The 23,998-nt window shown below is 36.1% G+C and overlaps 2 protein-coding genes and 1 long non-coding RNA gene across 4 annotated transcripts in view; 2 read left to right on the top strand and 1 right to left on the bottom strand.

Moving 5' to 3' along the window:
* The window catches only part of LOC136041029 (uncharacterized), a 40,162-nt gene extending 39,640 nt beyond the window's left edge, over positions 1-522 (top strand). Inside the window, exon 3 of the long non-coding RNA XR_010620945.1 lies at positions 325-522. This is a non-coding gene — a long non-coding RNA (uncharacterized LOC136041029). The remainder of the gene's footprint in view (positions 1-324) is intronic.
* LOC136041027 (uncharacterized) overlaps positions 1-23,133 on the bottom strand; it is a 251,653-nt gene extending 228,520 nt beyond the window's left edge. The window contains exon 1 of one of the 2 annotated variants that reach the window (XM_065725549.1): positions 22,249-23,133. In XM_065725549.1, the coding sequence (XP_065581621.1) occupies positions 22,249-23,046 (798 nt within the window). In that variant the 5' untranslated portion in view covers positions 23,047-23,133. The remainder of the gene's footprint in view (positions 1-22,248) is intronic. The other variant, XM_065725547.1, reaches the window with a different exon arrangement.
* LOC136041028 (mediator of RNA polymerase II transcription subunit 20-like) overlaps positions 19,920-23,998 on the top strand; it is a 29,231-nt gene continuing 25,152 nt past the window's right edge. The window contains exon 1 of the mRNA XM_065725551.1: positions 19,920-19,938. Within this exon, the coding sequence (XP_065581623.1) occupies positions 19,937-19,938 (2 nt within the window). The 5' untranslated portion in view covers positions 19,920-19,936. The remainder of the gene's footprint in view (positions 19,939-23,998) is intronic.

Below are 23,998 nucleotides of genomic sequence, written 5' to 3'. Positions count from 1 at the left end.
GCTTTAAATGAGGATTGGCGAAATCACGACGGAAGTCTTCAACAATACTAGATTGGGCCGATAAAATACCAAGTTTTGTAGCGCTTGGCTCAACAAGTTGTTTTCTAGGGGGGGAAGGGGGCAATTGGTTTCTATGGCCTTTACACCGATGAAGCAGTAAATTGTGTTGTTCTTCACCGAAGAAAGCCTTTAATAACATTACATTGGAGTGACAAAATACCAAGTTTTGTAGGGTTCGCTCGACTTCTCGTTATTTAAAGGGTCAATAGATTTTTGTCGAGTTTGCACAAAAACTATTCAAAATCTTTATGGAGGTTTTTTTAGGTGGCCAAGCTTTGATGATATTGGGATGGAAGACGGCTGTTTGCCAGTGTCTGGTCCTTGGGTGGCTTAAAAGACAAGACGAACTTTTAAAAGGGGTTGTGCGCACGGCAACATTGATAAACAAGAAAATGTTGTTTTCTTAACAATTTATTTTATGAAATGCTAATTTAAAGTAATTAGTAAACTAGTTTATTAGTAGTTTATTAGTTTATTATATTACTATTTTACTAGTTTATTAGTTTATTAGTAAACTAATAAAACAAGAGGATATGGAGGTGAAGAGGAAACGTTTGCTTTGGCATTATATGTGCGTATTTCTGATTATTAGAACATCCTTTTCCCATCGTATTCCGCCGTTTCTTGAATACTAGGGTTCATTGCTCCCAATGTTGGCTTTGAGTAACATCCTTGATGAAAGAACCAGTAAGCTACAAGGTTTTAAACACTTTATTAGTCGCTTTTGTTGCAAACATTTAATTAATTTAAAGCTCTTTAACGGAGATTGAGTATTAGGCAGCGCAATAGCGCTGCCTAAGTAAAAAACGATGTTGGCATTTTTTTTTGTCTTAGACCAGGGCACTTCGTATCGAAGGAGTTGTCGTAGAAGCTTCAAAAAGGGCTCATTCGACTGGAAATTAAAGCAGCTAGTGCCTTTTTCTAATATTCGAAAGTGATCGGTGGGCAGCTAAGCCCCTCCCACGCCCACCCTTCCCCAGACACATTCAATCAAAAATTTGACCTAGCCATTTTGTTCATTGTAGTTGAAAGGTCTGGAAATTATGTCTTTAACGACGACCCCCCCCCCACAACCCTCAGGAAGAGAGTTGTAAGTTATACCCTGGGGGCATATAAGGTTTTTCCAGAAAGCGCTGTCGTAAAAACTTCATAAAAGGCTCATTCAATTGTAAATTGAGAGGGCTTGAGAGTCGAAAGTGATTAGAGGGTGAATGCCCCCGTGCCCATCATTTCTCAAATACTTCCAATCAAAACTTTGATACAACCAATTTGTTCAACATAGTTGAAAAGTTTGGAAATTATGTCTTTGAATATAACACACCCCCCCCCATATCAGCCTTCAGCACAAGAGTTGTAAGTTATGCCCTTGGGGCTTATAAGATTTTCATAGAAACCGTTGCTCTCCTAAAACACTTCCGATAAAAATTTCGAGATAGCCATTTTGTTCAACGTAGTTGAAAGGTCAAGAAATTATGTCTTTGAGAATGGCAAATACCCTCCCCCACCCTCAGGGCAAGAGTTGTAAGTTATGCCCTGGGAGTCATATAAGGTTTTTTTATAGAAAGCGTGGTCATATAAACTTCGGAGGCTCACCGGGCTCATCGGATTGGTACTCAGAAGATCTAGTGTCCTTTTTAAGATTCAAAGTGATTGGAGGGTATCTAAACCCCCCCCCCCCACACACACACGTCGCATTGTCCCGAAATCCACATATTAGAAACTTTGAGATTTTATTAAAAATAGTCTAAATATCTTTTAACAAGGCCTTTGGGGTTAAAGCAAACTCCCAGAGACTGGGGGCGAGGCTGACACGGGGCATTTAAGGTTTTTATGGAAGGGATGGCTTTTTAAATTTAGAAGAAGCTCATTTGGTTTAAAATATGTAGAGGACATTTAGACCCCACCCCCGACAACTCCTTTTTTACCAAACGAATCTGATTAAAATATGAGATATCGATTTTGCTCAAAATAGTCCAAAGATGATATAAAGTATTTTGGGGTTGATACACACCGCCAGAGCCTGGGGGCGAGGGTTGTAACTTGTGCCGCGGGGCATTTAAGGTTTTTATGGAAAGGGTGGTTGTTTCACTTCAGAAGAAGCTCATTTGGTTTAGAATTTCCTTTTTAAGCGTCAAAAGTGATGGGGCATTTAGAACCCTCCTCCCCGACAACCTCTTTTTTCCCCAAACGCACCTGATTAAAACTATGAGACAGCGATTTTATTCAAAATAGTCCAAAGAACAGTGCCTCTAGGATTGACAAAACCTCCTTGCGCCCTGAGGATAGGGTTGAAAGCTATACAATGAGGGTATACAAAGCTCTTGTGGAATGGACGGTCATATAAGCTTCAGATGGGGCTCATTTGATCTAAAATTGGAAGTTATAGTGCCCTTTTTAAGATTCGAACTGATTGACTGCAACCAGCCACCCCCTCCCCCTCCACACTTATAATTTCCCTTACCACCTCCAATCAAAATTTGGAAAAAAAATTTCATCTTAGTTGAGGGATCCTGAAATTATGTCACAATTACTAAAGATAAATATTATAATTAAATAATTAAAAAACAAAATATAAAAATAACTTGTTAATTACTTTAATTAATGATTTTGTAATTATAAAGAAAATAAAACAAAAAATTAAAACAGAAGCATTATGCCTTACGTTCGCCTTTTATACAAGGCAGATCGTACATGACGGACGCGAGGTTTTAAGTATCAGCTTTCACCTTATTAATTCCTTAAAGACCTTATTTTGTTCCCCAACCAAGAAGCTATTAGCAACACTTTTTGTAGAGGCTTTTTTTACGAGAAATACTTTGCATGCGAGAGCCTTTTTGAAAACCGAACTTAAAAATATCCATCTTTAAAATATTTATTAATATTTTAATATTAATGTTAAATATTTTATATCCTCGTACTTTCAACATTTTTTAGTGAATAACAAAATATGAATAATAAAAATCCTAAATTTTATATTTTCTCAGCCAAATTAGAATTCCCATTAGAAAACTATAAATAAAAAAAAAAACAGTTTTCAATTTAGAATCAACATATAATGTTTCATAAAAAAATTATCTAGCATTGACTCTATTATGAGGGTCACTTGCTGGTTTTTCTGTAAATGCAAGCTAAGATTGCTTGGATACCCATGAGAACAATAAACGAAACAAGTTTCTAGTTGGGAAAGTTTATTTGTTTTCTTTCTTCTAGGACTTTATCAAAAACAGGAGAAAACAAATTTAAGAAGGAATGGGTTTCTATTCCAATAGGAGATGAAATGGAACGATGACGCCATTAGAGAATGATATAAGAAGGGCAAGCCCAAAAGATTTACAGGAATGAGTGGGAGGGTAATTTTTTTTTTTGGCAGTTTAAAAAGAATTACCCATGCTACTTGAGCTGGGGTTTTCTATTGAATCCATTTTATTTTTCCTTCAAGTTTTACATGGGCGCAGCTCTGCTAATTTCACTAATTATGGTAGATTTTTAGTTTTTACTATGCTAGGGCCAGAGGTTTGTGGTCCAATAAGAGGTTCAATATGTACGGGAGCATATATAATTAAATATCATGCTGTCCAAAAAATTAAAGAGGGAAATTAAAACATGAAGACCTAAAACGAACATAAATCAAATGCTTAACCATGACAAACCTAGTACGAATAAAAATTACCATAAAATTAGGGGTACCATACTTTAAGCTACAGTGCCGGAAATTAATTTCAAGCCGATTGGAATGAGTATCACATTGGGTATCATTGGGTTTCTAATACAACTTTAAGCTGATCGAACAAGAAGTGTTTTAGCTTAAGAACCCACCCCCCACTACCACGCCAGAGGAACGGAAACAATTTTTGATGAGTTTGTGTGGAGAAGACCTGTCAGTCGATGATGTTGAATTGAAAAGTAGTCGATCTGAATGGCGGCTTGTAGTTAAAACGAAGGTCAAGGCAAACAGCATTGACTTTTCTATCAACCAGAAGTCACAAAGTGCAGAAGCTAGGGTCAAATCCCCAGTTTTTATAGGCGTGATCAAAAACATTCCGACTACATATGATACCGATAAGGTGAAAAACTGCGTTTCAGGTTGCGAAAGGGCAGAGCAGTGTGGTAGAAGTCAAACCTATAAGTTGTACTTTTCTTCCCACTATCAGCTAGGTCTGGCCATGAAAAGTCCGCCAAAAATAGAGTTTGAACGTTTCCGATTGAAGAATTTGTGTACCTTCCAAAACGATGCTATAACTGTCAGAAATTCTGTCACGTTTCAGCGGCGTGTTCCGCTCCCCAAGTTTGTCCACCTTGCGGTGTTCTAGGCCATACGTCAAATGCTACTACCCCCTGCACGAATCCAATTGGCTGTGCAGCATGTAAATCGACAAAACATACCTGTCAGTCATTCCAATGTCCTGAGATGAAAAAGCAAATTGGAAAGCAAAAACGCTCCGATGAATGAACAGCATGCAAGTACTAAGATCGTGTCGTGGAACATGAAAGGAGGTGTGTCTCACAGAATCCCCTTAACTGAACATATATGTCAGCAAGGCAATATTCTATGCATCCAAGAACATCTGCCGACAAGTGATAGTCTCAGCCTGCTCAAGTTTTCAGACAATCATACATTTTATTTTGTCCCAGCAAAGTCTCGTCAACGTGGAAGACCCTCCGGTGGACTAGCGATCGTATGTAGCTCTGCAGTTGATTCTGAGAGTCTTCATACAGCTGAAACCTTTATGGTTATAAGAGCTGGTAATTTTGTGATCGTCAATGTCTACCTCCCCACAAACTACAGCGACGAAGAATCAGATAACCGATTTTCAAAGGCAGTGCGTGCTCTTGCAAAGTGCCTCAAGACCATTATGTTGTCCAAACTGGAATGCGTTATAATTGGAGACTATAACTGTGATCTAGCCGACGACTCGTCTCCTTGGTCCCAGTTGATTCTAAGCACATTGGAAAATCGGTATCGTGTGCTTCCAAAAGACAGTGATTTTACTTTCGTAAACACGAGTGGTTCAGTCTCAAATATAGACCATGTCGCATGCACACTAAACGTGAGTGGCACAGTTATCATGCTAATGGAAAGTCACTCCACCGACCATATCCCCATTGAAGCATGTGCTAATGTGTGCATTCCTAACGAAAAAAGTTCTTCACAGTGGTACGAAATAAAGGATTGGTTAAAGGTCGACTTTCCTCTTTATCAGACAGTGCTCGACAAGACGCTGCAGAAGATCAATGTACCATATAATCCTACAAACCAACGTGCAAAGGAATATCCAAGAAACTAAAATACAGGTCTATAGCTTTTGTGCTGAAGTCACCCATGCACTACTAACCGCAGAAAAGGCTGCTAATCCCGTTAGGGAAATTCGTAAACATACTGAAATCCCTGGGTTCTCAAAGAATCGAGAACTAGTGAAAGCGTGTCAAGATGCTAAGTTTTGGTTCAAGGTATGGAGGGAAGGCGGTCGCCCAAAATCCGGTGTGTTGAATTGTCTCCGTAAACACACAAAACGTAAATTTGAGAAAGCATTCAAGCAGCATCGTACAAATGTGAAACATGCAGAGAGAATATAATTACAGAGAGAGAATACAGAGAGAATTATACAGAGAGAATTATACAGAGAGAATAATCAACGATCCTAGTCGTCTATGGAAAGATCGCGTGAAAGACCACCAAGAAACGCCAAAGTCCATGCCTTGTGACCCAAACGACTGACGAGCCTACTATACGAGCGAATTTAGTGCCCCAGATCCCAATGTAGCAAGGCCATATATCGAGCAACTTGAATCTGTGATATCAAATTCGAGTCTTCCAGACTTTACCGTATCTGTTTCAGATGTAACTGCAAATGTCTTTAAGTTGAAAAAGAAAAAATCGCGCGGAGTCGACGGTTTGTGTGCACTTCACCTTGTGAATGGTACTCGTCTTTTATATGAAATGTTAACATTATTGTATCAGATCATATTCGTAGTCGGTATTGTGTCCGATGTTTTCTGTAGTGGACAACTTACGCCCATCCTGAAAAAAGGGGAGCCAGCTAATATATGATCCTCCTATCGCCCAATTACTGTGTCGCCAGTTTTATGTAAGCTTTTTGAAATGCTTATATTGCCGAATGTTAAAAACTGTTGCCAAATGCCAAACTACCAGTTTGGCTTTCTTGGGTCTTGGTCTTGGTTGCGCTCATGCTTTGTTGCTGCTATTTTGTATGATTCTGTGGCAACGGGTGACCCATTAGTTATTGGTTCTTGTGATGTAAGCCGGGCTCGTCGGTGCATGCGCAGATCCTTTTAGAAGCGTATAAACAAGGGCTAAATCTGTGCATTGTCAGAGCTGTGTATTATATGCACAATAACCTTAGAGTGCAAATTAAAATACCTTCATGTCCGACTGAGTCCGTTGTTGTACCAGTTCGTAAAGGGGTCAGGCAAGGCTCAGTTGTGTCTCCGACTTTGTATAACAATAGCGTTCTGCCGGAAAAAGCCCAGGTAGCTTCATCTTGTGTTTCAAAAGGGATCGATGTTTCGTTGATGGCGTATGCTGACGACCTACTTAATTTGAACAGGTCTGTCGATCGACTATCGAAGAATTTTGATGTTTTGAGTAGGGAATATAATAAGATAGGTCTATCATTTAATGTGTCTAAATCGGCCGTACTGTTCTTCAACGCGGGGCATTATGAGAAAGAAATTCCCTTAGGTGATTCAGCTGCTAAGCCATGTGAGAGCATTACCTACCTTGGTTTACCAATCGGTCGAAGCTTCTACTCGACAGGAACGTTGCTTTTACGACACGTAGAGGCAAAAATCCGGATTGCTTACGGATCAATCATTGGTAACAGACATCGATTCTGCCGTAGATTTCTTGTGTCGCTGTATAATGCCATTGCCCTCCCACATGTACTGTATATAGCACCTTTTTGGAATTATTTGTCATCCGCCCAATGTACAAAAGTAAGAGTTCTGTTTTTTCGATTCGTGAACTTCCTTCTGAGACTTCCTCCGTGGACGAAGAACTCGTATATCATGCGTAATTACGGAGTGTCCAATCCAACAGTTTGCATTAACCGGGTCGTAGAGAATTTCCTGGAAAAGGCTAAGGGAAGGACGAACCCGTGGCTAGCTATCATGTGTCAGTAGTTTAGTTAGTGTACATAGTGTGTGTTTATTTATAGTTATGTTCGTAGTGTGATTTTCTTTCCTTTTTTCATTCGTACTCCGATGTAATTCCAGTGAATTTTCTGGTAATAAAAGTACTTACTTACTTACTTACTTACTTACTCGTTTAACCATTTCTGCCTCAGGGTCCCCTTGGCTAGGGAGCATATGGGTGTAAGCTTAACACTCATCAAATCAAAAGTTTTTACACCCTTTTACAAGCCCCAGTTTTAGTGAACCTGTGCCTTCAAAATAACTGTTTCACTGTGGGGCTCCTTAAACTTGCAAATTTCAAACCATCCCTAAAAGTTTCTATCACTTTTCGGAAACCATTTTCAGAAGAATATCAACTTTTCCCTGGCTTACGGCTCACAGACTTACGAAATCTCAGACTCTCTGGCTCGCGGACTTTCTGGCTCTCTTTCACGGACTCTGGCTGACAGACTTTTAGGTACAATTTGCAAGACAATTAAAAAAAAAAGTTTTGTAGCATATTTTTGGGAGTCCGTGCTCTTGATTTAATTAATTAAAGTATTAGGGTTCCTTTGTCACAGGAATATACAGTTGTGAGGTTTAAGCTGATCAAATTAAATTTGTTTAGGGCCTTATTTGGTCCCAATTTCTGCAGGGCCTTTGTCCCAGAGTAATTTTTTTGCAGTAGTCCATGGTCCCCTTGGCCCACGATGTGGGGCGGGAAATTTTCAAGCCATACAGAAAAATGATTTGATACTTTTTAGGCTCTAGTTTTGAGCAGATTAACACTTTAGTTTTTTTAATCGGGTTCCTCTGGCATGGTGACTTTTAAAGTCAAATTTTATGCCAAACATTAACGGCCATTTTAGACCATTTTTTGGGAACGTCAGAAGTCTAAATTTTCGATTGGGGTTCCCTGAGCCCCAGAGCCCGGGCTTTCCTTGCCCTGTCTTGCCACCATTTTTTAGAGAACCAAATTTATTTAAGTTTTCCATTCAATCCAAAAACAAAATAGGTTTCCATAAAAATGAAATCTCCAAAATAGAAAAAGTTCCGTGAAATCTGATATTGGTATATTTCTGATACTGTTTTGGTTATAAAAACTACCCCTATTGGCATAATTTCGAATCCTGGAGTGAATTTCATGGGAACAATTTGACAGTGATGGCTTACCATATTCATCTAGTGTTTATTTTCTCTTTTTTGGAACAATTCTAAGTTAGTAACATTTTTGTAATAGTATAACATTTTAAAAACGTTTACAAAAAGTACTTGGACGAAGATCTAGGAGTAAAAGGCTTCACAGGGTTATAGGATCCCATTAACAAAAACATTGAGAATATAATTAGTTCATTTTAGGATTAATAAAACTATTTAGAGGGGTGTATGATTGAGCATCAGATATTATAAAGAAGGACCAGTGGAAAATATCGCTATTATTGCAGACTTTTTAAATTCTGTATAACATAAGATATTATATAGATACACATAACAGTAAAGAAAAACACATAGGTAAGGAAAAACTTGATTAGCACCACCAGGAAGCTTTCTTTTACCTTCTTTTTACTTTCTTTTTACTTTCTTTTTACTTTCTTTTTACTTTCTTTTTACTTTCTTAATATATTTGCAAATGGTTCTCCTTTTCCTGTTTAGATCTATTCTTCAATGTTTTATTGTTTTTCTGAGGGCATTATCCCGTGCTGACGTCAACGGACATCTTTAAAAAAAAAATTGAGAACAAAATACATCGAAAACCTTAGAAATGGTGAGCCTGATATTAATTTCTGACATTTCTATCCACTCCTCTCCTAATAATAACTAGAAGGCTGCATTTTTTTGGGGGGGGGGGTCATTTTCATTCTCGAAGCGTTGTTATATATTAAACTTAAAGCTGCTTAGCAATTAAATTCGCAAAAGGACATTTTCGAAGGTTCCAGGCTTAATAGTTACGAGGGTCAACTTTCATCAAATAGTTCGTAGTAACGAACAATAAGGAGTTACTCTGGCTAATGCCAATCAAAACCCCAAAAAAGGTAGTTTTGATAAAAATTAATATATCAAAAGTACCAGCTTTTTATGCTTACTCTAAATAAATAAAATTCTTTAAGTCCCAGAGGACTAGATATCACAATAGCAGGGGGGTGGGGGTCTTGGGAGTATATTTTTGGATACAAATTCTGAGGAATAAGTTTACTTTTAAATACATTTAGAAAACAAATCTAAATAAAAAGAGCGACTGAATTTGTATCCAAAATGTAACAAAACTCAGCAAAACTTTAAGCAGTAAGGACTTGTAGAAAAGGGATCAGTCCCTTAATCTATTATATATTTAATAAATATGCAGTACTAGGCATTCAATACTAATCCATTATCTCCAAAACCTAAAGTGAAAGAAAATCAGACTCAAACTGAAATTACGGAAAGATTTATTGTTTCCTAAGGTTAAAACAGGTGTAGACTTAAAGCTGCTTCTAAGGGGAAATTTTAGGCTGTAGTTTCATTCTCGGAAGCTTCGTTTACCTGTCTTGGATTATTAGTTTACCACGATCTCAAAGCCCCTAAAGCTTCTCCTCCCTGCATAGACACCATGTTTTGATTTATAATGGCCATGTAAAATATACCTTTTCATAACAGGAAATTTCTTCCCCTCCAAATTAAATTTTGTTCAGTTGACTTTGGGTATTTAAAGGAAGCGGGCCAGTTGGACAGCTGGATAGTAGGTTTAAACTTAGCTTTTCTTTTGCTATTCTGGAGTTTTTTTTTTTTTTTTTTTTTTTTTTTTTTTTTTTTTTTTTTTTTTTTTTTTTTTTTAATGTCTGAAGATTCCTGGTAACGAACTTTAAGAAAGGAGCAGTTCAGAACAATATTCATCAGAACTCTAGAAAAATGGGATTTTGATAACATTTCATACATCAACAGAGTTGGCTTTGATGTTAATTCTAAATATAAAAAGTTCACTAAGTTTATTGCTACCCACCGAAAGCTACAATCTTGAGAAAATTTGCCTAAACTGAAATATGATTCCTCTTAATTCCCAGAAGCATTTTTGGTATAGACCTTTATTTTTAGTTTGACAGGGGGGTAACAGTGCCCCTTCCATTGCTACAATATTTCTCTGTGTAGAATAAAATAGTAAATTTGCATGCCTACCGGCACAGAGGTGGAAAAGGCACGGCCAGCCATCGAGAGCCCCCCTGGACATTTCTTGGGGTGAGGGAGGCAAATGCTACTAGGAACAAAAAAAACAGAAATTATTAAGTGTATGAGGGGGCTCACCCCCTAGTCAATACCTCGCTCTTTACGCTAAAGTCTGAATTTTGTTCCAATTCTATAAGAATGACCCTGAACCACAAATGCCGTTTAATTAGAATAAACATCTCTTTTGAATTTCGGATCGTTCTAAGTTTTAATGTTACTCCTTACTTTCAGTTGAGAAAACTTGTTTTTTTAATTTAATTTCTTATCGTTTTTTAAACAATGCTGGGAAATCCGGCACCGCTTTCATAGAGATGACTATCCTTCATGAAAAATTCCTCCAAGGAAAGATCATCCTGCGCAACCCCCTCCCCCACCAGAAAAAATACCCTCTGAAGACGGCTGTATACTTCCCAATAGCCAATACCATGTGTAAACAATGGGCAAAGCTCAAAACTTGCGTGGGAAAAGGATGGAGGGGGCACGTTTGATCTTGGGACTACAGTGGCGTGAAACTTTCGAACATTATTTTCTTGGTTAAAAAGATCATCAATATTTTTTTGTAGGAAGAACGAGGGGTTAGGGGTCCGGAAATGAGCCAGAAAAAATTTTTCTTGATCAATTTGTTTCGGCCTCATCTGACTTTTTCCCAAACACTCCAAATGGTGGGCCTTCTTAGAAACTTGGCATGGGGGTAGTTCGATTGAAAATTGAAAGTCAATGCGTCCTTTTTAAAGGCTGAAAGCTGCTGGACGGTAATCAGCCTCCCTCTCGGTTTCTTTTCTGCTACCTGCCCTTCCTCTAAACCCCATAAAATTGAATAGATTTTTGAGATATCTGTTTCGTTCAAAAACTTCGAAATATCTAATAAGTTTGTTTTTAGGGTTGATATTACCCACAGTCCCGATGTTAAACTTTATCTTACTCTTCTATGATACGTCAACCCCCCAGAAACACGAAAAAAGAATTAAAATGAAATAAAGATGTAGAAATAAATAGCCTACTATAAGACATAATCTGCCGATATTTTGATTATATGGAGGTTATTCCAAGTTATTTCTTTTCTTTATTATTTTTATCTGCCATACTTTCTCTGTGGTTGTTCGATTTTGCATGTGGGGGTGGGTTTCCACGGGGGGGGGGGTAATTATCTAGAAATACCCTTTTGGCGAGAAATTTACAGCGGTTCCGCAGGGTAAAATCTTTCTTGGGGGAGGGGGTCTGGAGGATAATTTTTCGCGAGTGGGGATTTCCGGGGGGAATAAACAAATAATATGGAAAAAACTTTCGTGGAAAACTCAAAAGATGTCACAAATTAGAAGTTATTTGCCCTTATTAAGGGTCAAAACCTATTGGTAGGCAACCAACCATGGACCCATACACATTTTACTTTTTTAATTTGTTGTTATACTTCCATGGTTTTTTTCTTACTCTGCTCTCTTTCATTTTGTACCCACTTAATTATTGTATAGTCCTCCCCTTTTCAAGGGGCCATGACCCTTCTTATCCCCCCCTCTATTTGGTGGCACCTATGGAGTCGCATCGAACCGATTGTCCTAAGAAATTGGAAACGAATCCATTTGAGCAAAAACTAAAAGAAACTAGTATTTTGCGTCAAAGAGAGATAGATTGCTATCGAGGGTACATTCTAAGATAGCAAATTCATTTAAAAGTATCGAAAAAAAAAACTATATATTGAGCATCTCAGCTTTAGAGGAAGTACACATTCGTTCCTAAAAAGCCATGCAGTCTTTTTAATGCAGTCAGGCAGTCAATGCAAGATAAATGGTTAATATAGACACTGATTTTGAAGCTCCATTTAAATAAATTCATTCGCTTTCGATGTTATAATTTTTTTTAGAGTGATGTATAACTGTGCTACAGCTATTATGAAGGAGGGGTAGTAGGTCATTGTTTGGCCGGGGGAAGGGGATGCCAGATACCTGAAAAAGTGCATTTTAGTTCCCTAATTTTCTTGTCTCCTCAGAAAAGAAATTATTCTCTATATAAAGAGGCTGCCCGATTTTAACCCCCCACCCTTCACGGTAAGATTTAGATTTTCGGCCCAACTTTTTAAGAACTACTGCTCAACCCAAGCCCCGTTGAACTGGAATAAGAAGTAATTCTAAAGTATTAAAACACTTTAGCGTAAATAACAGGTGGTTGAGGAGGTATAACCCTCCTGATATAGGGAATAACTCAAGTTCTTTATAAGTTTAGTGTTGCTCTTTATTTTCATTTGAGATTTTTTTTTTTTTTTTTTTTTTTTTTTTTTTTTTTTTTTTTTTTTTCAAGCTTTAGGGTATCAAAACCAAAGTACATTCATCACTGTCAACTATATATATTATTTTTGTGCTCATTCAAGGATAAAAGATTGATCTTTGAAACAAAGTAACATTTTCCCAAATGGGAACGTTCCCAGTCAATAGGTTTATATTTTTTCAGAAAATTAAAATATCTAACGTCTTTTTTCCTCACTGGGAAAGCTGAACATTTCTGAGGAAGGAAAATCTATGGAGAATATTTTTGTAGTCAATTAAAGAATACCAGCTAACTTACAATACCTTCGTTTTTATATAGTAATGCAAAATAAGCAATTTTCAAAGGCTAATGTTTAAAAGTAGATTTTAAATATGTCAGGATTTTGGTCTTGACACTTGGAAAGTAAAAGGCATCAAAAAGAAACATTTTTTGCCCCTCACCCCTGGGTTAATCTTAGCTCTATTCATACCTAAAAATCCCGTTTTTCTACGATTTTTTTCGTTTGTTTGAATTTTAAGAAGATTTTAGGATAGAACCGTATTTTGTCAGTATCAGCAAAAACTGCATAACTGTCCATTGAAGCTTTTATCATTAAAATTTAAACCCCTAATTTTTCCCATTTTTCAACATATGCATGGTTTTGCAAAAATCAATTGCTGGACAAAGCAATTAAGGTTGCTTAATTTAGCAACTAAACTGGCTCGACAAATGATTATTGCTCTTGGAATATTTTTGTTGACATAGAGTGAAGATTGGGTCAAATCCTTAAAGCAGCAAAGAACCCAAAAGATCCCTGACTCAGTTGTTTCCGATATTTTTATGTTTTTAGATAAGAGATAAGATATTTTTTTTTTAATCTCTATCACAAGCCCACAAAGGGACGGATTCGGAATTCGGAGTCTACGAAGCTATTCCTTACTTTATTGGATGTCTAAGAGAGAGGGTTTGATTTTTCCTTCAGGGATTATTTTGGATACCCATGAGATGAGAAATAAGTAAAAAATAAGGCGAACAAAAAAAAACAGCTAATTTTGGATATAGCTTAGGGTCATTGCCAGGCATCCAGTTGGGACAGAGCTTAGCTGGAAACAACTTGGAAAATCAAGTAAACCGAATTTTCCTGTATTTTTCCTAACTTTTCCTTGTTTTCTTCTTTTTTTTCTTAATTTTTCTTTTCTTTGGGTCTTACTGAAGCAAGATTTTGCTACTATTGTATTTAGTTTTGAAAAGGTGATTAAACTCAAATTCAACGACTTTCTTTGAGAATCTCAGCGATCATTGTCCAAAAAGCAATTGCGTGCCATCCTTCCTTTGACTTTGATTGTGACCATTGATTATGGTAATTAATTAATCAAATTAACTTAACTGATTACTGGTATGAACTGAACTCTTCTATCTGCTCAGATTCTTCTTATGGAAATGGTGGTATTCCATACAATGTGTTAAAGGCAATAGACCAATTCAGTAATGAAAAAAAAAAACGGTACTACTTTTGGAATTTGAACAGATAAATACTTAAACGAGGTCTTGAAATTGCCCACCCATCCAAATACCTAGGACAAACTGCACAAACAAACACAATCACCCAAGAACAATTACGTAATTTCATTAATTTTTTTGGGGGGGAGCTAAAGCTAATTTTCCTAAATGAAGGGGAAATAACAGTGAAAACTGAAAAATGAGCCTTTTAGTAACAAAAAATGTAGAGATATACTAAAGAAAACTGACCCGTTTCTGTGAATGGTTGAATTATGCAGGCTTGTCTTAGTTTTGACAAGATTTTTAGAGAAGCTAAATTTTAGCAGTGGTAGGGGAGCAAACTGGAGCATGGGGGTAAACTGAGGCCTGGGAGGGGCAGTCACCCCATGTCCCATTAAGAAATACGCCCCTGTCCGAGAGAGGGAGGTCAGTAGACATGCAAAGTTACAGTTAGTGAATATAAATCGTCCTAAACCCAAAAATAAAAGCCCCTCAAATCAAATAGGTTATTTCCAAGTGCCAGGGGCGTTGTTTGGAGCGGGGGATAAGGGGGCAATTGTCCCACCAATAATGTGAATAATGTGAAAAATATCTGGGGGTCCTCTTGCCCCGACCCCAATAAAAATTCTGATAACTCGTTCCTTTCAAGTGCCATTGTGATCACAATAACTAAGGATTCGTCAGTTAAATTCATACTAGGCAAAGTGGATTTTGGAGCTTTAAAAAAAAATGGCGGCCTTTACCAGCATTACTTCAAACAGTTTTGCAGATTGATCATTTCCTGGAAAAACATCTGACGGTGCCCGTGAGTGAGAGATGTTACCAATACCGTTCGAATTCTAAATTTTTATTTTCTTTTTTTTCACCATAATTTGGCTGAGAAGAAAATAATTGTTGTTTGACTCTTTACTAAGTAATATAGAAATGATGGTTATCATGTCATTAGTGATTTTAAGTTGTTAATGTATAAAATATCAATAGTTTATAAGTCAATACTTGTATCGCAGAGAGGATGACAAAAAAAGAGAATTTGTTTCAGCTCGTCTACATCAGTAAAAACAAAATAAAGTTTCTTTCTTTGGAGAAGTTGGGGATTAAACTAATATAAAATAAAAATAGAGTGTCTTCTTGCATTAAAATGGTATTATCGTATTCATTTTATTATACTATTTTGTATCTTTTTTCACGTTTTGTGGATGTGACGCCATTAAGATAATATAATCAAAGTCTGTGCGAAATAAAGATCTAACAGAATTCATCTTGCTCTTTTCGTAAAAGAGCTCTTTCGAACAATAATGTTCCTTATGATCTCCAGAATATGTTGCAGATAAGAATTTCAATTCATTGGGCATTTCCAGTGGATAGGAGCCAATTTGGTTCCGAGCCCGAATGATCTAAGGAAAAAACTTACTAATTCAGCGAAAATATGTAATGATAGTGAGCGTAGTATAATAGCCAACGTATGCCAAAAAGGAGATATTAAAAATTTCACAAAATAGCTTAGTTGTAAATAGTAACACAGGCACTTTCAATATTTTTTAAAGAGAATGGGAGGGGGATCAGTGCAAATAATTTCCCTTGTCATGGCCAAGGCTTGAATTACTTTTTTACGCCTTATATCCAGAAAAAAATTCTATCTTCTACATATATAATTTGAATTTTGAATACTGGAGGTTCATAGATCTTTGCCCACCCCCCTCGCTTTCTGATAATGGATAAAGTAAGAAACTATGTGGAATGGAGACTATTTCCGAAAACAGTGCTTAAAATAAATGTTCCCTTTTTATTATAATTAATTTTAGGCTAAGCCTTTATGCTGGAAAATACTTGAGTAATGTGAAAGATAGTATGAAGAATGAAATAACATGAAATAATTAATTCTTTGTCTCCTCGGCCATCTGGAAATTGAAAACTATAGCGCTCTTTTTAGTAATTGAAGGTGACTGAAGGGTAACCAGTCACTTTCCTGTGCCCTGTTCCTTGATTCTAGCCTTTCGTAACGCCCCAGACATCCAATACATTTTCTAAGATAGCCACTTTAATGAAAATACTCGGCAAGTTCAATAAATTTGTCTCTTGGGATGATACGATCCACATAGTGGGCAAGGGCCTTAATAACAAATAATTGCGACAGTTTAACAGACACGTTTCAAAATGAAAGAAGGTGGTCCGTTTGATCATGGGTGGCATATTGCCTCGAAACTTCCACCGATCATTCTCTAGGCCAAAAGAATCACATATTTTTTTTTTGGGGGGGGGGGGGGGTTAGAGTGATAGGAGAAAAATATTGTCTATAATTTTGAAACTTACAGCCATGGTCCTTGGGCGAGAGGAAAGTAAAACGCAAAAAATGCTTTTTGGGAGTAGGAGCTCCCAAAATGGGATGAAAAAGGCGCCAAAACTGTTTTATATTGAATTAAATCTTATGTCCTTAAAGTCTTTGATTAGGGAGATTTAAAGGCAGAATATGAATAAAAATACAATGTTATTTTCCCCGAAAATATGGCCTTAACAAGGGCCAAAAAATGGACATTTTTTTTTTTTTTTTTTTTTTTTTTTTTTTTTTTTTTTTTTTTTTTTTTTTTTTTTTTTAACGGCTTGAAACATAAAACCGTAAGTCTCTAAGGCAAGGAGACGAAAACCTATTTTCTCATTTTGTCGGAACCCGATGATCAATTTCACACCCATAGGGCTAAGTCTCTAGACAAAGCAGAGCCTAATGCAAAATAATATTTTGGGTGAACGATCCCGTCCTCCCAAATTATTATTTTGCTGTTCTTCGAAACAGGGTCAATCTTTTTTGCTGTCAGCCCGAAACTTATATCTTTAAATTTTCTGCTTCAGAAGATCAAAAATAAACAACAAAACAAATATTAACTTTGCCCCACAAAGACGAAATTATTTTTGTCAGAGCGGCTTGAAGGTTGCACCTGTAAGGACCAGGGCAAAGGAAACCCTCTTAGAAAAAACAATTTAGGTTAAGACGACCGGAAATTACTGTGAGTGAATATATGAAACCCAAAACAAATATAGATTCAAATGAATTTTCAACTCATATTAAAAACGACTGAAATTGTCAAAAATAAGACCAGAAAAACCATCTAAGAAAACTCGCACCCTTAAGCCGTCTATAAGCTAAAGCGTCATTTGTACTTCACTGAAAACAGAATATGCTATGAAAAGGTTTGCTTTTTATCATTTTAACATCGAAAAATCAAAAATATGCTAAGAATTCCAGAAAACAATGTCATTATGTTTTAAACAGTCAGGCTAGTTTCAAAGTTTAACACGTAGAAATTTTTACTTTCTTCCTTTTAAAGATATTCCTTTCAGATGTTAGGAAAATAGATTGTAAAGTCGTTTATTGAATCGTCAATCCAATCCCACTGTTATTGATTCGTCCCACTCTTATTTGCGGTGGCTCTTATTTTTAAACCTTGATTAGCCTATTGATTTCAATTTATGTTGCTGTTATTAAGAATATTAAAATAAAAACTTATCAAAATTCAAGTCATTTTAAGTAAAGAGCAAATAGCGTCCTTGGCCTAAAAAGTTTAGGAGGGTATAAGCCCTACTCTTATTTGTGGTATTTTTTGTTCGTTTTCAACTTGATATAAATATCAATTTTAATTTCTCTTCGTTTTAGAATTCATCTATTCATCCGTAGCAGTATCTCATGTAATTATTCATTTAATTTCAGTTCGTTTTGGGGTTTGGTTAAGTATTTGGTTAAGTATTAAGTATTTTATTATATTTGACTTTATTTTCAACTTGTTTTACTTAAATTATTAAAAGACTAATTTTTCTCGTTTTTGGTTTCAGCATACCATTTCCTTTTCTCTGAAAAGCTTCTTTTTTATAGATTTTTTGTTATTATTCTTATTTAAGTAATTATAGAAAGAGCCATGCTTAAGTAAAGATCGATATGGCTTCAATATAATTCTTCTTTAGCCCAGATCACTTCATTTTAAAAGAACGGTCGTCAAAACTCTGGAAGGGACTCATTCGATTGGAAATAGAAAGTTCTAGCGTTTTTTTTTTCAAGAGTCAAAAATGATTGGAGGGCATCTAGCCCCCTCCTATATTCTCTTAGCTACCTGCCCTCACCCTCAGCCCTCCAAAAACATCACATTCGAAATTTTTAAGTTCCTATTTTGTTCACAATGGTCAAAAGGTCCAATTGAACCCCCACATCTCCTGGGGCAAGTCATATAAATTGTGCAAGTTGCTGCTGTATCCACAAAGGTTCTACTAATAGGAAGGGGGGGGGGCATTTTCGATCCTGGGTTTCCGAAACGGCTAAGGGCACTATGAGAAGATTTTCAGGGAATTTTGAGGAAAATTTTATAGTAAATCCAATGACAATATATACATCCCGGTTGGAAAAAGAGTGTATTTGCAATATCTTAGGAACTCGAAAAAACTCCTTTTTTTGAAAACATAATTTTTAAACTAATAATACTAAGAAACCATAAATCCAGATTCTAAATCCCAAACGTAACATAGATCCCCGAAGTGATCTTCAGGGATCTATCAAGGATCTTCTCAGGGACTTGGAATCATTTCAGAACTACATAATAATGAAAACCGAACACTTAAAACTTGAGAGGGAATTTTTCACAAGCAGTCAGGATTGAAAAACTGTGAATCTAAAACATAAACTATAGGAGGGGAATTACCTTGACTCCCACCTTTCCCCAAAATAAACTGACTCCCATGTTTTCAAATTATTTTGGACTAGGGAGGCTTATCACTTACTTCTCCTATATTAAATGATAAAAATAATGCCAGACACAGCCTAGATCTTGGTACAAATCCAACTTAATCAGCAAAATATCAAGAACCATTATCTTCGGGATGATTTTTGCCTACTAAATTGGAAAGAAGCTAAAATGGAAATAAGTCCTCTAGTGGAAGGATAAGCGTTATTTTCGGTGGTAAAAAAATAAAGAAAATTAGAAAGCGCATTTTGAGATGTTAGGCTGTGACTAACCATCAAAATTAGTTTCAGGAGACAATCTTCATTAACAAATTTTTGCAAATCTGCAGAATTTTTTAATTTTTTTATCTTTTATTTTTATTTTATTTTACTCTTTAGTCCCCACAGCCGCTGTTCTAGCAATGTTACGAAAAAATTAATTTCAAAATTTGCTAAAATCAAAGTTTGAATATGTCATTTTATTCTAAGAATATACAATAACCAATGCCGTATTAAGAATTTATATTCGGCAGGGGGCTATATTTCCAAGGGGGGGGGGGGGTATTACAAAGAATAAATTTCGCAAAACGCACCGAAATTTGTTTGTAGACATTTTCATTACTTTTTTACGAGTCAGACAAAATTTCGAGGGGGATACGAACTTAGTAATGGCTAGCTTCCTAAAAGAGCAGATATCAGAAAATTGATGGTAGCGAACCTCGAATAAGGTAGCAGTAATTACGGTATCGGCAAGGTAATTAGCGATGACGATCTGTAACTTGGCCCAATAATAACCGAAACTTTAAAAAACGAAATTTTAAATAAAATATCTAAAGGCGAACTGGCAGGCCATGACAAAAACAAAGAACTGAATATAAAGACAACAAACGGATCTATATTATTTTTTTTTTGTTAATGAAACCATATTCAAAAATAAAGTACCGCAAAATGTCCAAGAGATTAGTTCAAGTAACAAACCTAACAGAATAGCAGCATCAAAAGCTTTGCATAAAATTATATTCTAATAATATGTTTCTATTTCAGTTGTTATTTTAAAATTTTGTAATCCAGCTACTTTCGTGGCTTGATGGAGGTAGCTGAAAATTTTAAATGTAAGTAATTGTTTATTATATATTTTGTGTTACTATATTTTAGTTTTATACATGTTTTTAGTTATATTTTTTTAGTTTCTAGTTTCTTTTTTTGTTTACACTGAAGACGCCTTGTTATATACGGGCGAAATATTTGTTGGATTTTTGTTGTTTCTCTTCGCTTTTATTTACGTGTCATAACCCGATTGTCGTCCTTATTTTTATATTAAATTTAAAAAAACGAGTTTTTTTTTAACTGAAAGTAAGGAGTGATATTAAAACTTAAAACGAAAAGAAATTACTCCGTATATGAAAGGGGCTGTTCCCTCCTCAAAGCCCCGCTCTTTGAGCTAAAGTTTGACTCTTTCTCTCAAATATACTTTTTAAAACAGTGAAAAACTTTAGCGTAAAGTTTTTTTTAGCGTAAAGCTGAAAAAAAATGCGAAATTCTACATTTTGAAGACTGAAGCTTGAAACCTCTACAATAGGGTTCTCTGATATGATATATCTAATAAAAAGTTTTTCAATAATATCGCTTACTTTCTTGGGGTTTTTCCCCTTTTGTCACAAATCAGGGAAATTTTCTCAGATTTTTGGTTTTAGGTGGGCAACAATAAACTGAAAGAATTTTATATATTTAGAATCAGCATAAAAAGCCAATTGCTGATTCGAAAAAAGTTTCATTAAGTTTAGTCTTACCCATCAGTCAGCCTGAGAAAATTGCCTGATTTTCAAAATTTGCCTGATTTCGTCCCTATAAAAGTCATAGAATCCTAATGAAAATAATACCATCAGTTCAGTGTATCATAGAACCCAACTGTAGAGGTTTCAATCTCATATCTCCAAAAATATGAATTTTGCATTTTTCTGCCAGAAGAAAGATCACGGATGCGTGTTTATTTGTTTGTTTTTTGTTTTGATTCTCCCAGGGGAGATCGTATCGATCCAGTGATCCTACAATATCGGGAAAGGGCTCATTTGAACGGAAATTAAAAGTTCCAGTGCCCGTTTTAAGTGACCAAAAAATCGGAGGGCATCTAGGGTCCCTTCCAAACCCCTTTTTTCTCAAAATTGTCCGATCAAAATTTTGAGATAGCCATTTTTTTCGGCATAGTTGAAAGGCCGAATAATTATGCCTTTGGATATGTCATGACCACAGTCTTTACGTTAAAGTTTGCCCATTGTTTACGTATGATATTTGTTATTGGAAAGTATGCATACATTTTTCGGTAGGAAAGGGGGAATTTTCTGCTGATGGGATTTTCCACGGGGATAATTTTCCAAGGGGAGGGAATTTTCCAGGGGGTTGATTTTTCGGGAAAAATTTTACACTATGAGAATTTGCTAGAATTCCCATACGAAATTCTTCTTATGTCTTGCTTTCTCTTTGCTGACTCAATTTTACGCGTGGAGATGTTAATGGTAATTGTCCGGCGTAAATTTTAACCAAGGTTGAATTGTCAAGAGCAGTGGTTCTCAAACTATGGTTCGCGTACCCCTTGGGGGTACATAAAATTTTTGAAGGGGATACACCACCGGCCAAAAAAAAAAACAGCCCTGTAACTCTAGGACTGGTAATTTTATTTATATTTTAGCTATAATTTACTTAGTACCCGTGAATGAGAAGATGTACCTAAAATGTTTTTTAGGTAAAAAGGGATACAGTGTCTAAACAAGTTTTAGAACAACTGATCCAGAGAATAAATCCGAGAGGAGAAAGGATCTTTCCGTGGAGGTGTAGTGAGACTTACTGGCATTATTTAAGAAACAATCAGAAATTTAATAAAAAAATCAACTGAAAGTAAGGAGCAACGTTAGAACTTAAAACAAACAGAAATTATTAGGTACATTGGGGGGTTGCACCTTCTAAGCATCTCGCTCTTTACGCTAAATTTTGAATTATGTACTAATTCTTTAAGAGTGATTCCTGGAACACTATGTTCATTTAGTTAGAACAATAAGAAGCTTTTTTAAGTATTAAAAATTTTAGCGTAAAGAGCAAGGTGTTGAGGAGAAGCAGCCGCCCTCAAATACGCAATAATTCTGTTTGTTTTAAGTTTTAATGTTGCTGCTTACTTTCAGTTGAAAAAAACTCTTTTTCTAACTAATTTTATCAGAAGTTGGTTCAACATGTCTAATGATGAAACTTTTGAATCTATTCTGGGGCTATATGCAGGCATTAGGTCGAACTAGGTTGCAGGGAAACTAAAAAGGACTCCTAAAATCTAATAGATAAAATTTTCTCAACAAAGGGGGACTTTGGCTACTGTAGTGTTTAGTTCAGAAGAGGAAATAAAATGCGCAATTACCGAAATACGAAATTGACCTTACCTGATTTTCAGAGTTCAAAAGCTTCAATTGGTCGCTTAGAAGGGAGTACTTCGCTGATTCTTCCTTCCTGAGGGCCCTTTCTTTTTTCAGCTCAGGGCTCCAAAACGTTTTAATACTATGCATACTTGAGCTCAATTTTTGATTGATTAATTCCAGCTCTTTTTTCAAGTTTGTCAGTTCTCTTGACAATTCGTTATTTTGGGCTTGTAAGTCCATCAAAAAACCATCCCTACTCGAAGGCATCATACCTCCTTTCATCCCCAGATCCACGGCAGGGGACTGACGAGCCGAACGAGACATATTATAGTTACCACTAGGAGGGCCATCTCGATACATCATTTCCTCATCAAGAATGGCATTTCGATCCATAGACCTTTCACGTCTACCCATTCCATCCATACCTCGCTCCATAGACCTTTCTCTAATATCGCGAGGGTCTCGATCCCTTATTGGCAAAAATTCACGATCTCTATCGTGATTATCCCGGTCAAGAGAGTGATATGCCCTTCCAACACCTCCTCCGCCACTTCTGGTGACAGAACGAGATCTATGGTGAGAGGTTGCAGGAGGAAGCCCACCACTTGTCCCACGTCTTTCCATTGAATCCATAGGTGATGTCTCGTTATCAGCGTCTAAGTAATGATTAACAATATCGTTTCGTAGTGGTGAATTTGTATGTCCTCGAGCGTAATTTGGACTACCCCTTACATCACTTCTAATTTTTTCTTCTCTATAATCACGCCGAGTCGGTCTCGGAGATTTCACGTTATTTGAAACACTGTAAGTTTCTCTTGACATTACAGCACATTTTTTGACATTTCGTATAGCATATAATTTAAACCCTCAATGAACATATTCCAACTAATCTGGAAGATCATAAGGTCTTTCAAAGAGACACAGATACAGAGAGGGAGAATATTGGACGTCTGCGCAGTTTTGGATCAATGTTAAGAGCTCGGCATTTTTAAGAGACTTTCAAAGAGGCCTGAGAAGGAACTCGTGCCGTTAATGAGTACATGAATTGAAACTTTCAATAGCCCGATTGGAACAGATTCATTTTACTTTACGAAGATAGGGGTAATAACGGGAACTTTTTAGAAGGCTTTTTACTAAATTACAAATGATAGAAATATTGACCATGGGCACCAACTTCCCAGTGACCTTGTGATCAAAATTACCCCCTGAAACACCTTTTAGATTGAAAGAGGTGTGAAATTTTCTAAGAAATGAAATAATTTTCAAGGAAAATATTTTTTTTTACCTTTATCCTACCTTTCCTTGAAGACAATTCTTAAAAAAAAAGAATTCTCAGTGGGATATTTTTTTAGTAGATTTTCTAAGCAATCCTCCGGAAAACCCTTGAAATGGGAAGAGGCCTGATATTTCTAAGAAATGATATATTTTTCAGGAAAAATGATTTTTTGAACCTTTAATGACAATTTTGACCCCTGGAGACAATTTCATTTAATTGGAGACAATTCATTTTTTTTTGGAGACAATCATTTAATGACAATTTTGAGCCTTGGAGACAATTCTTTAAAAAAAAAAATGTATGAGGGGGTACGTGTTCAATTTTTCTTTTTCTCAATTAAAAAACTGTCGCTTTTTATTACTTGTCAAACTAATTGAATAATAGGAGAGATTCTATATAATCTTAATAGACATTTCTAAAGCATAGACTTTCATTATCGACATTTACGGAAGCAAAGTTTTTCATTCAAATATGGGAAAAATCATATTTACTTTAAAA

The sequence above is a fragment of the Artemia franciscana genome, chromosome 21, assembly GCF_032884065.1.
Source record: "Artemia franciscana chromosome 21, ASM3288406v1, whole genome shotgun sequence".
Lineage (NCBI taxonomy): Eukaryota > Metazoa > Arthropoda > Branchiopoda > Anostraca > Artemiidae > Artemia > Artemia franciscana.
Note: the sequence above shows the minus strand (reverse complement) of the source record. Positions and strands in the feature narration are given on the sequence as shown.